Here is an 11,387-nt window from a genome sequence, read left to right as displayed (position 1 = left end):
AATTGCTGTGCAACCAATTGCTTGTGTTACTGGACTCTTAACAGAATCGAATCTAACTGTGAAGCTTATTGATAGCTTAATAATTATATGGTATTATGAATTATTAGGAAGCTATAATCCACTGTTCAGTCTGCTCATCTTCATAAATTGAGTTTTCTGTTTCCTTTATCATCAGAAGAGTCACTTCCCAGCATTTTTTTGGCATTCTGTGTGAGAATGGTTATATAATGTTGACATCATCAAGCATAAACACATCTTACTTTCCAGTCCTAACCCCTCATGCTATTTTTACAAGTGTTTGTAATGGTGTACAGCTTGTTTTTTCTCAAGATTAACATTCACACTTGTTAGTGTAGGCCGGCTGGGTGTATTGTTTGGGTATGAGTTGGTTTTTGTGGCTTCTGTTCAAATACAGGCTTCATTGAGTGATTTTGCAACCGTGGTTTGAGCTGTTATATGGTTGTAACAGAAAGTGGAAAAATTTTAAAAATGTTCTTCTTTTATGTTTATAAAATTACAGTTTAAATAATATAAAATGCCAAAATATTGACTATTGTGTCCACAAGATTTGATGTAATATTTTGTTTTCTTCTAGCAGTAACCTTTCTGATTCCCCATGCCGAGAGGAAAAAACAGAACCGTGACATTTGGACCAAATGGATTTTTGTGTATTACACTGGCGCTCTGTAAAGCAGGTGCACATGAGCGTCATCGTGGATTGATCTTTGAATTCAATCTCACAGGTCATTGTGTGCTGGCCTCTGTTAACACATTGGCTATGGAATTGCTATCCACCCCATAAAATGGCTTTCATTGACAGAATGTAAAAAGAAGGAACCGTTAAGGTGGGCAAAACGAGTACAATGTGTTGCATCTTTCTTTGAATGTATTTTAAATAAGTGTCTTTAATTGATTCAGCCAATTAATAGTAATTGAAGTCACATTTTAAGTTAGTATCCACATATATATTAACCATTAAATAATAATAATTACTCTATGTAGGCCTGCTTCTTTTATAATTGTCAAATCATGAAGCCTGTTTAGGAGCAATATGCAATTTCCAACTATTGGACGATTAAAAAAAAAAAAAAAAAAAAAGTTGCATTGAAGTGACATCTAGGTTCTTTAAACTAGGAGCAGTAAGCATTAAACATGCTTTTAAATAATAATAATAATAATAATAAGTGCCTACTTTATCTATTTATTAATATTTTGAATGAGCTTTTGGCATTTTAAAATATTAAAATACTATTTAGTGTTTTTATTTTAGTTTCCGTAATGTTTGTACTGCAGTGTAAACCTATGAAAAATGTAAATCAGTGAATGAAATAACTTAATTTTAATAGTTTAAGTTAACAACAACACTGATAAGAACTGCCCACAATTTATTTAGAATGTAAAAATCTAGTTACCAGTGCAGTTATAGTAATATGTAGGCTTAATATACATAACATTGTAATATATTTTTGTCACCATTCAAGTTTGCATCTTTTATTATTCCTATATTGTAGAGCTTTTAGAAAATTTTGAGCATTATATCAGTTTATTCACTTGTCTGACCGTTCAAGATCAAGCATCGCTATAAATAATTATTTCTTTTTCTTTTTTATTCTGAAGTGTGTATAGATGTCATTGGAAACTGATAAATGTTTAGAGCTGACTTTCTTCAGAAAATCTCTATTCACAGTTGTAGAATACAGAAATAAGGAACATCAGCTGAGCATAAATATTTATCTCCTCGACTCGAGCCAACCTAGATATGAAATAGGCTTGTCAGGGCTGACTGGTCAACTGGAAAATGTTACAGATATTGCTTCACTTTTGGCGAAAGTGATTCCATTTATGGCATATTAGCCTGTTGCTATGAGAGACACGCAGCCTTTGAGAATTCAGCATGTGACAGAAAGCCTGTTTTAAACATGTTCCCTAAATAAAAACGGACTTCTGTCTTCTCGCTTAACACAGGCGGAGTATTTGTCTTTTATTTCTAGTGGTGAATTGCTTTTTAATTGTCTCATATCATGTTCTTTGCTGATTGGCGTCGGTTTGGCCTTGTACGTTTTGAAAATTTTCAGACCATTTTTGCTTGTTTTGAATAGTCTGTGATAGCAACCCGTCCCTTCCTGATGGAATCTGATTCCTGTAGATCCAGAGGAAATGCACAGGATATATTCAGTCAAACTCTGCACATATATATTCACCTTAGTGAGGGAATCGCTCTGTTCTCTATAAGACACAATGGAAAGCAAAATCTTGGAAATGTAATAGAGAAATATTGATTTTATGGGGGAAGAGTAATTCCAGCTCCCAGCTAGATGAAAATGAAGTCATAGATCAGTCAGAGGGTTTCTCTCAAAAGCAATGAGACTGATCAAAAGCCAATGAAGAATACAGAAAGTGTTCAATTCCTCATCCTCCCTCTCCTTCACTTTCATGCTGTATTTCAGGCCTCCTGAGCTTCACGTTCTAGGTGGATTAGTTTGAAAAATATCCGCAGAGCTAAAATGCCTCTGCTACTATGAATTGCCATTTTTCTTCACAGATATTTTTAATTTAGAGAGGTGCTTTCAAGTTCTGGCCAAACCAAACGAAAGCCTCAGACATTCTCCGAGAGCTTCCTCACCTAGAAGTACTGCAGCTATTCTTCTCAAGTCCGGATTTGCATGGTTTGCACATTAACCTTAATTTCCTTTTTTACATTTTTTTTTATCCTTTGGTTCTGTTTGTTTAGCATTTTTAAAACAAAACATTGCTCATGTGATACATTGTTAATTCGGCGGTCTCCATCGATTCAAGCGATGATCTTGCTAGCTGAGTCTAACGTAAAGCAGGCTATATGTTGGGAATAGCATGCTGCAGTTTGTATACTTGTCCAGTATGCAAATTTTTTGTATGCAAACAATCCCCGGGTGACTATATTTTCCAAACTATGTTTTTCTTTTCTTAAGTTAGGAAAGCGGTTGGCTGGCATTTCGTACTGAATATAACCAGAATGTACAAACTAATCCTGTACATTAGTGCCTGTCAAAATAAAATGTTTTTCTGGTTAAGCCAATGTGTTGCAACACCAAAGAATCCATTGATATTTCATAGCTCAGTCGTGAAAACAGTTTTAACAAGATGTTCTATTCAAATAGCAAACAAAGCATTATAAATCACAAACTGGTCCCTATTTTATGTCCTGTATGTGCACTCTTGAAGATAAACAGCACTACTTTGCTTTGAGAGGTTTCCAGGTGGGCTTCAGCTGATTGGCTTTAAGTCATTTTCACATATTTCGATCTGAGAAGAATTGTACCAGATTCAGGTATAATCCACTTTGATTAATGCTCCACGGAAAGAACACGAGAAACTCTGGCAATCAAAGCCTTACATGCCATTTGTTTATATTTAGAAAAAAGATTGCTTTAAAAAGTGATAGTTCATAGAACAGGAAAACAGTGTAACAGCATCCATCCATTCCTTAGTTCAAGTGTGATTTTGTTAACATTTATTTATTTCAGGTTTAAGCAATGTCTTTGTAATTTGTTTCAAAGCCACAATCTAAATTACTTATATATATATATATATATATATTTCTGTTTTATCTCTTAAAGGACACCTAATATGCCCTTTTTTTATAAGATGTAATATAAGTCTCAGGTGTCTCCAGAACGTGTTTTTGAAGCTTCAGCTCAAAATACCCCATAGATCATTTATTTACTAAACTAAACCTTTCTCTCTTTCATGTCTTATTGCGCTTAAACTGTCAAATACACAAGTTTATGTTAAAAACACACATAAGTTACAAAAACAGTTATGTCTGGGAAAGATATGTTTATATTAGACCTGTGTATTAAGTGACAGCAGTGTAATATACAATACCTGCTGATGTCTACCCAGTTAATATGACCCAGACAATAAAATAAAAACAGAAAATCACTCACCGCTCTTGAATGAATAATTTCTGTATCTCTACTAAGACATTTCTTAATTGAATGCTGCTTTTAAATGCTCTTGAAGATAAAAACGGCGGATTCTGTGTTTGCGGGGTCTCTGCTAATACGGCAGTGACCGTCAGCAGTCGTGGGCGGGGCTTGTAAAATGTGATGTCACATTTGACGGATTCTGCGAACAGCTTGTTCTGAGACACTGCTTATGATTTATGGGGTTTAAAAAAGGTGCTGGTGGATCTTTACCATTATAGGGTGGTTGTGTACACATTGCCAACACAAATGTATGTCCAAACAACATGTAAAAGTGAATTTAGCATATTATGTGTCCTTTAATAATGAAGGATCTTTCTTAAGAATGAGGTTTTACAGGTACATACGACTATGTGTAGTCAACATATCATTTCCTCCTATATCATATGATAAACATAAGGAGCATTTATGAGTGTGCTTTGCTCCAATCATGAATCTGTAATCACATCCAGGCTCTGCTATCACTGATTATGTTGCTGGTATAATAGCTCTTGATAAGTGATCCACTTGGCCTTGGAGAGCCGCTCTTTCAGACATGCAACAAACAGCAGCTGTGCCAACACTGGAACTCAGATGAAATTAATATGCATTTGTTTCTCATCCCATCAGATTGGCCTGTTGATAAGCAAACTTCTGTATGAGATAATGTGACAGATATGCTTTAAACCACATTCGGCTGCTAAATGTTGTTTATTATGTGTGAGTCATTATGTGGGGGACCATCTTATGTAACAGATCCACATATACACACAATCAGTGAAGGTCCAAACAACACCCACAGACTGCACAGACCTCACAATTAGTGAAGCTGTTTGCTTCAGCCAAAGCTAGTTTGACGTTTTATCTTAGATGTAAATATTTTTGCATTCACACTTTGACCTCATATTGTTTTGCACATACTGTATTAATGGCTTATTGTGCATGATCATATTTTAGATCCCTTAATCCAACCCCATACCTAGACTTGACAACTACCTGACTAACTATTACTAAACATCAATTTAGGAGTTTATTGAGGGGAAAGTTGTAGTTAATAGTCAGTTGTGGTCCCCAAACTAAAGTGTGACCTTTTTTGTTTTATTAAATCCATTATTCAAAATGTATAAACCCCTTATTATTTGATATATATTATAGGCTATATATGTACTATAATATAAATGATTAATCTAAATCATAAGGCCTCATCTTTTGAATTTGAATATTTATTTTGATATATCTATTATTCAAAATATATAAAACACTTATTGTTTGCTATATGTTATCTATATTTATTATAATATCAATGATTCATCTGACTCTGAAATAACGCATCAACTTTTAAAATTAAATATTTATTTTATTAAATCCATTATTCTAAATGTATATATTGTTCACTATACAGTGGTGACCAAAATTATTAGAACACTAGTATTTTCACCAATTAAAAATGGTTTTAAGTCAGTTATTTCTATCTTTTGCTGTAGTGTGTCAGTAGGAAATATCAGTTTACATTTCCAAACATTCATTTGCCATTAATTGTAATAATCCAGTGAATTTTTATTTGCACAAGGAGTCTGACAGCAACCAGTGCTCCATAGATATACAGGCCTATATGATAAAACTCTTATTGTTTGTTGAGTGTGCATTCATTATTATTAAAAAGTTATTTTTTTTGTTGTTGTTGTTGTTGTCCTATATAGCCTTTTTAATGTTTATGGAGTGTTTTTTTTTTTTTTTTTTTTTTTCATAATAGTAGGCTATAGCATTATAGGTTGTCGCATATTTCAGACAAGAACAAAATGTTGATGAGTAGCTACAACCATGAATCAAATAGTACAGCAAACAAAAAAAACAAAAACAAAAACAAAAAAAAACATGGCAACAAAGCGCAGCCTCTTTCGGCCGTCCACAAACATCAGATCCTGCGATGTTTTGGCTCCAGCTGCGGTTTGCGTCACCGCGACGTCAGAATGGTGTGAATGCTCGTGCCGAGAGCAGCGTTGGAGAGGCAGAGTCTGTCTGACAAACACCTGATCAACACGGCTCTGAAAGACCAGGGGATGCATCAGTTCTTTCTTGCGTTCACTGTCCACTGTTTTTAAAAGCGTCCCGCACAGTGACTGAAATGTGGAGCGTGCGTTAAACACAGTCGACGCGTTTGAGTTTTATTCCTTCGCGAACTTTACGCGTTTCTACAAATCATAATGAATGACATAAAAGTTGCAGTTCTAGGATCCGAGGGTGTCGGGAAATCAGGTACGTCTCATGTTTATATATTATATCTAAGTGTGCGTGTGTATTATACACAATTTGCACAATGCAGTGCAAATTACAAAAAGAACATGCTTCATATTTTGTTTTCTTCTCTACGTTTACAGCACTTATTGTTCGATTTCTAACCAGACGATTCATTGGAGAATATGCATCATCATCAGGTATCCTATTTGTTATAGTGTTTTCATATTGTTGCATTTTTACTATTGTTGTTCAGAGAGGGTCTATTAATAGGCTTGGAGAAGAGTGCAGGACTGATGAGGTATATGGGGGGTGTAACCAAATGCTTGCAAAATCAGTCACTTAAAAGTTCAATAATCTGCTTTTGTGGTATTTTGTGTAATTTTGACTTTGTGTTTTTATATCTGGGTGTTTGTGAGACCATCCAGCAATGCTCTACAAGGGCAATTGCACTAATGGGTGCAGTGCCAAGTAGGCTACGCACAGCGTGCCAGTGAATCACAGCAGTTTACTGTATGTGCAGGAATCTTTTGTATCTGATGTGATCTGTTCTTGCCTTTACAGAGTGCATCTACAGAAAGCGTATGTCTATTGATGGAAGACAGCTTAATCTCGAACTGTATGACCCATGTTCTCAGGTATGTGGATAATATGCAACTGTTATTACACTACTGTAGTAGTAATCAAGGCAGTGCCTCCATAAAGCACCTTATGGTTTAGTGTGCTAAAGTGAGCATGACTAACTGTGCATATTCCAGTGATCTTTCTTTAAGATTGCTTAACCTTTGCCTGTTTATACATGTAGACTGAATTTCACTGCTTGTGTGTGTTGTATATGTATATGGATTTTACTGTAAGCAGCCCAATTCATAGACTTGACTAGTTAAGACATTTTCCAGAGACCTTGGCATCATCAAAAGCAAAAAGGGTTAACCTACTAACTATTGGTGTGTATCCAGAAGAAAGCTGGTATCGTCTGTTTTACTGGCGTTAATGAGTATTGCAGAGCTGCCTTATATAATCTTTCCACAAGCTCCAGACACAGCTAGCAGTATATAATGCACCAGTCAGCCCTGCTCAAGACTGTAAGACTATATTAGCCCTGAACACTTATATTATTATTTGGATATAACCCTTGTATAACCACACAAGAGTGAAGTAATATGAGATGAAGTGTGTATTTTAAAATATACTTTTTCCTTCCTGAACCTAATATATATTATTAATGTGGTTAAAATGAGGTAAATACAGTCTAGGAGGATGAGTGTGTTTTTCTCTTAGATAAAATCCAATTATTTTAGCAATCTGTTGCCCATTATGTGATTGGATACCATCTGTGCCTCTTGGGGGTACAGTTGATTATCCTGATTTTCTTCACAATCCCATTTAATCATACTGCTGGTTTAATATAAGCTAAGCTTAATCGACAGTATTTGTGGCATAATTGTAGATTACTAAGAAAAATGATTTGGTATTGTCCCTGGTTTTCTTTAAAAACAGCATGGGGCCAATTATAGTTTGCCCAAAATTGAACATTTGCTGAAAATGTACCCACCTTGCCATCCAAGATGTAGTTGAGTTTGTTTCTTCATTGGAACAGACTTGGAGAAATTTAGCATTACATCACTTGCCCTCCGGGAGATTCACTGCAGTGAACGGGTGCCGTCAGAATGGCAGAATGTTTATAAGAAACCAATCCATCATTAAGACTCTTTTGAACTTCAAAGTGTTGCCTCATATCTATAATATTGCAATCTCCTGTGAAAAAGTTGTCTTTTCTGAATCAGGTGAGAAATATGCACAGATCAAGTACAGTTTAAAAGCAAAAACATTCCAAAACAGTTTTAAAGAAATATACGGGGATTTTGATGTGAGAGGACAACAGGGGATTGTTTCGTTTTTTTTACTGGAGAAAGCATTATTATGGATTATAGACTATATTAGTTTTGTAAAACATATTTGGATGTGTGATTTCTTTGTGCAGCCATGCGAGGGGAAGTCCACACTCAATGAGCAGATCCACTGGGCCGATGGCTTTGTGGTCGTTTACGACATCAGCGATCGTTCCTCCTTCGTCACGGCCAAAGCCATAGTGCACCTGATCCGAGAGCTTCACCTGGGAGGATCTAAAAGGTAGTGGCCACTCTGAGTACATGCTGTTCACAACAACACCCTCAGGCAGCAGAAGATATGTCTATTTCTGTCCATATATAAGTGTTGCTCTTATGTGGGTGTCCATAATTCACCAGCTTCGGTTCACATTGAGGAGGATTGTTGAATTGAGTATGTGGGCAGTGCTGATGGGTGGATGAGCTGGTGACTCAGAGATTCAAGGAAAAACATCTATTTTTAGTTTAGCCTTGGCTATTGAGAAATTTTCAATGATCAAGTAGATGCATTTGAGGTAAATTCACTTTATAGCAGAAACAAGTGGAATATTGATATGTTTTTATTCTATTCACATTGACATTTATTTGTTTATTCATTATTTCTATGCTTTCAGGCTGTTCTTTCTGCTCCTTTTGCTTTGGTTATAGTAAATTAAGCATTACCAGACATTGCCAGTTATCTTAATCTGATCAACAGCATTCAGAGGAATTTTGATATCTGATAAAGCTATATTTTAGCAAGTAGCAAATAGTGAAACAACTTCAGTGATGTTTGTACCCTTTTGACAGCAGGGACGCAGACTCTGTGATTTTCCTGGTGGGCAATAAGCAAGACTTGTGCCACATGCGGGAAGTGGACAGGGAAGAAGGCCAGAAGTTGGCGTCTGAGGGCCGCTGTCAGTTCTATGAGTTGTCTGCTGCGGAGCACTACCAGGAGGTGGTGCTCATGTTCTCTAAGATTGTGCGCAATGCCAGTCTGGGAGGCAAGGCAAAGGAGCGCCGCCGTCGTCCTAGCGGTTCGAAATCCATGGCCAAACTCATCAATAACGTCTTCGGAAAACGACGGAAATCTGTTTAAAATGAACTTGGACAATTGCTACAGGACTGGCATTTAAGATGTCAAATTTGTTTATAAACTGTAGTTACTCGTCGCTTATTGTTGATGCCTTGTCTTGGCCAAACAGTCATTACCGGGGTGGAGCTCATGAAACACATCAAGAACAAGGACATTTTTCACCCTAAAGTCAAAAGAAAACAAAAACTTTCTTGGCTTCAAGAAAATTAACCGTTTTGCATTGCAACAATATTTTCTTGACATTTACCTCATAATTTTTCATTACCGTAATGTAAATGAGAATGGTATTGCATTGTGGAAATGAGATAATGTGTCAATTGTCAACATTTAATGTCATGGTGGCAAACATTTAAAATAGGTTTAATTTTATTAATGCAAAATACAATATCCTAATCTGTGTATAGCTGCACATCTCTGTTTTTTGCCTTAAATGTTTCTTTAATCACTTCTTAGGATGTTTAAATGTCAACTAAGGTGATATTTCAGCTTGACGATTTGAGAAACTACCATTAAAAGTCAACCCTGAGGTAGTGAAACATAGGTTAGCTTGCTATGTATGCAAAGGAAATGTTTCTTGTGTTTCACTTCAAATTTGTTTGTGCAGTATAAAGAACTTCACTCACTGTTTGATGTAATTTAATCACTTTCTATATGTATGATGTGAGCAAGGACGTGTCATCACATTTATGGGTTTTAAATATCTCCAAATTCTTGTAAAACAAAAACAGCTGTCCATTAAAATGTGACAATTTTGACCAAGCATCTTTTCATTTTTGTAGGAATGGACATCCAAAGGTATTTAAGTCAAAATTGAAAAAAAAAAAAAAAAAAAATGGCCTGACCAGAAAATTAGTGATAGGTATGCAGTACTGAATAATTTTTCTGAAATGTTCACCAGAATGGCATTATCTTCAATGTTACGCAACAGAATTGCTTCAGGTAGCAAGTTGACATTACAGTGAAGAGATAATGATGAACAGACTGAGGTTTTGGAAAGCACCAATAAAATGTACGGTGAGTCATTTAGCTGGTTCTAATTTGTTCTACAAATTACCAGATGCATAGTACATGACATATTGTACAAACTGCAAATTACTTTCTGAAATTACTTTTTTAATGGAATGCTTGCACACTACTGTTTACTTTTACTATTAAAACTATTAAAAAAAAAAAGTAGTAAATTGATGGTGTAAAATATCAGCTGATGTTGCTTCTGGTTCATTCCTCACACTGGCAATGGAAGGTCAAAACTCAACTCTTTTGTTGACCCTTTGGACGTCTGGCCAACATCCAGCACAACGGTTTCCAACAACTGCTGAGTAATATTTGAGAGCCAGACTGTGGATTGAGTCTCTCTAGTTCTCACCTGCAGAAGCTAAAACATAGGGGAGAGGAGCAGATGGCTGTTTGTACAGCATTGATTCAAAAGGAGATATGAAACACAAGGTGTTTTGCTTATGAGGGTCTTGTCATCACATATTGATTCCTGGATAAACACCCTGGAAGAGCTAAACATGCTGGGAATTTCACTTTTAGCTCATGTTTTGCAAACTCCCTCTTCTTTTGGGGAGATGAACCATGGTTCTTTCTTCCTATTAATATCTAAACATGTTTTTCAACTTACCGTTACTTTCTTCAAGCCGGACAGCTTTGTTGGGCCTGTCAAACAATCAGAATTTAGTGTTAAAGTTGGTGTTAGACTTGTAGTGTTCATCTGTTGTTCGTTTCAAAATCATTACTTTTGAAGGGCCCTTTCAATTGGCCAGCAGCTTTGGTTTGAAAGTGGCCTTCAGAGTCAAATTTATCCTGTTTGGAATACAGCAGATGGATGCCGTTGTAGCGCCTCTAGTGACGCCAAAAGGAATTGCAATCTGTTTGTTTGAGTGACTCAGTTTAGCCCAACATACAGGCAACAGTGCAAGTTGGGATGAGGGAACCTGTTTATCCAAACCAAGGTTGATGAGGGAAGTGTTTAAAATGAGTTTGTAGCCATTCTGCTACCTGTCTCTAGTTGTTGCAGATATTCCACACATTACCTTTAAATTTAACCTACACTACTTTGTCTTCTCTGTTGCCTGCTGTATGAAATTCCTGATTTTGTATATAATAGCTTAATAATATTCATTTAAATAGCTAATTTAACACTGCATATTCACTTTTTGAAGTAAGGGGTAAGGTTAGGACTATGTATGTTTGACAGGAATTATTCATTATCATAAACCGTCACATGTGATAAGAATTGCA

General features: G+C 35.9%; 1 protein-coding gene across 2 annotated transcripts; it reads left to right on the top strand.

Moving 5' to 3' along the window:
- Window positions 1-5,877: 5,877 nt before the first annotated feature.
- LOC109066650 (ras-related and estrogen-regulated growth inhibitor-like protein) lies at window positions 5,878-9,898 on the top strand. 2 transcript variants are annotated; one of them, XM_019083699.2, is made up of 5 exons: window positions 5,878-6,200; window positions 6,323-6,379; window positions 6,744-6,817; window positions 8,164-8,312; window positions 8,861-9,898. In XM_019083699.2, the coding sequence occupies exons 1-5, from the start codon at window positions 6,149-6,151 to the stop codon at window positions 9,144-9,146; spliced, it is 618 nt and encodes a 205-aa protein (XP_018939244.1). In that variant the 5' UTR covers window positions 5,878-6,148; the 3' UTR covers window positions 9,147-9,898. The 2 variants fall into 2 exon arrangements, with proteins under 2 accessions (XP_018939244.1, XP_018939238.1); XM_019083693.2 differs by having other exon boundaries at window positions 5,893-6,200; window positions 8,858-9,898.
- Window positions 9,899-11,387: the final 1,489 nt, after the last annotated feature.

This window comes from Cyprinus carpio, chromosome B4 (assembly GCF_018340385.1).
Source record: "Cyprinus carpio isolate SPL01 chromosome B4, ASM1834038v1, whole genome shotgun sequence".
In the NCBI taxonomy this organism is placed as follows: domain Eukaryota; kingdom Metazoa; phylum Chordata; class Actinopteri; order Cypriniformes; family Cyprinidae; genus Cyprinus; species Cyprinus carpio.
Note: the sequence above shows the minus strand (reverse complement) of the source record. Positions and strands in the feature narration are given on the sequence as shown.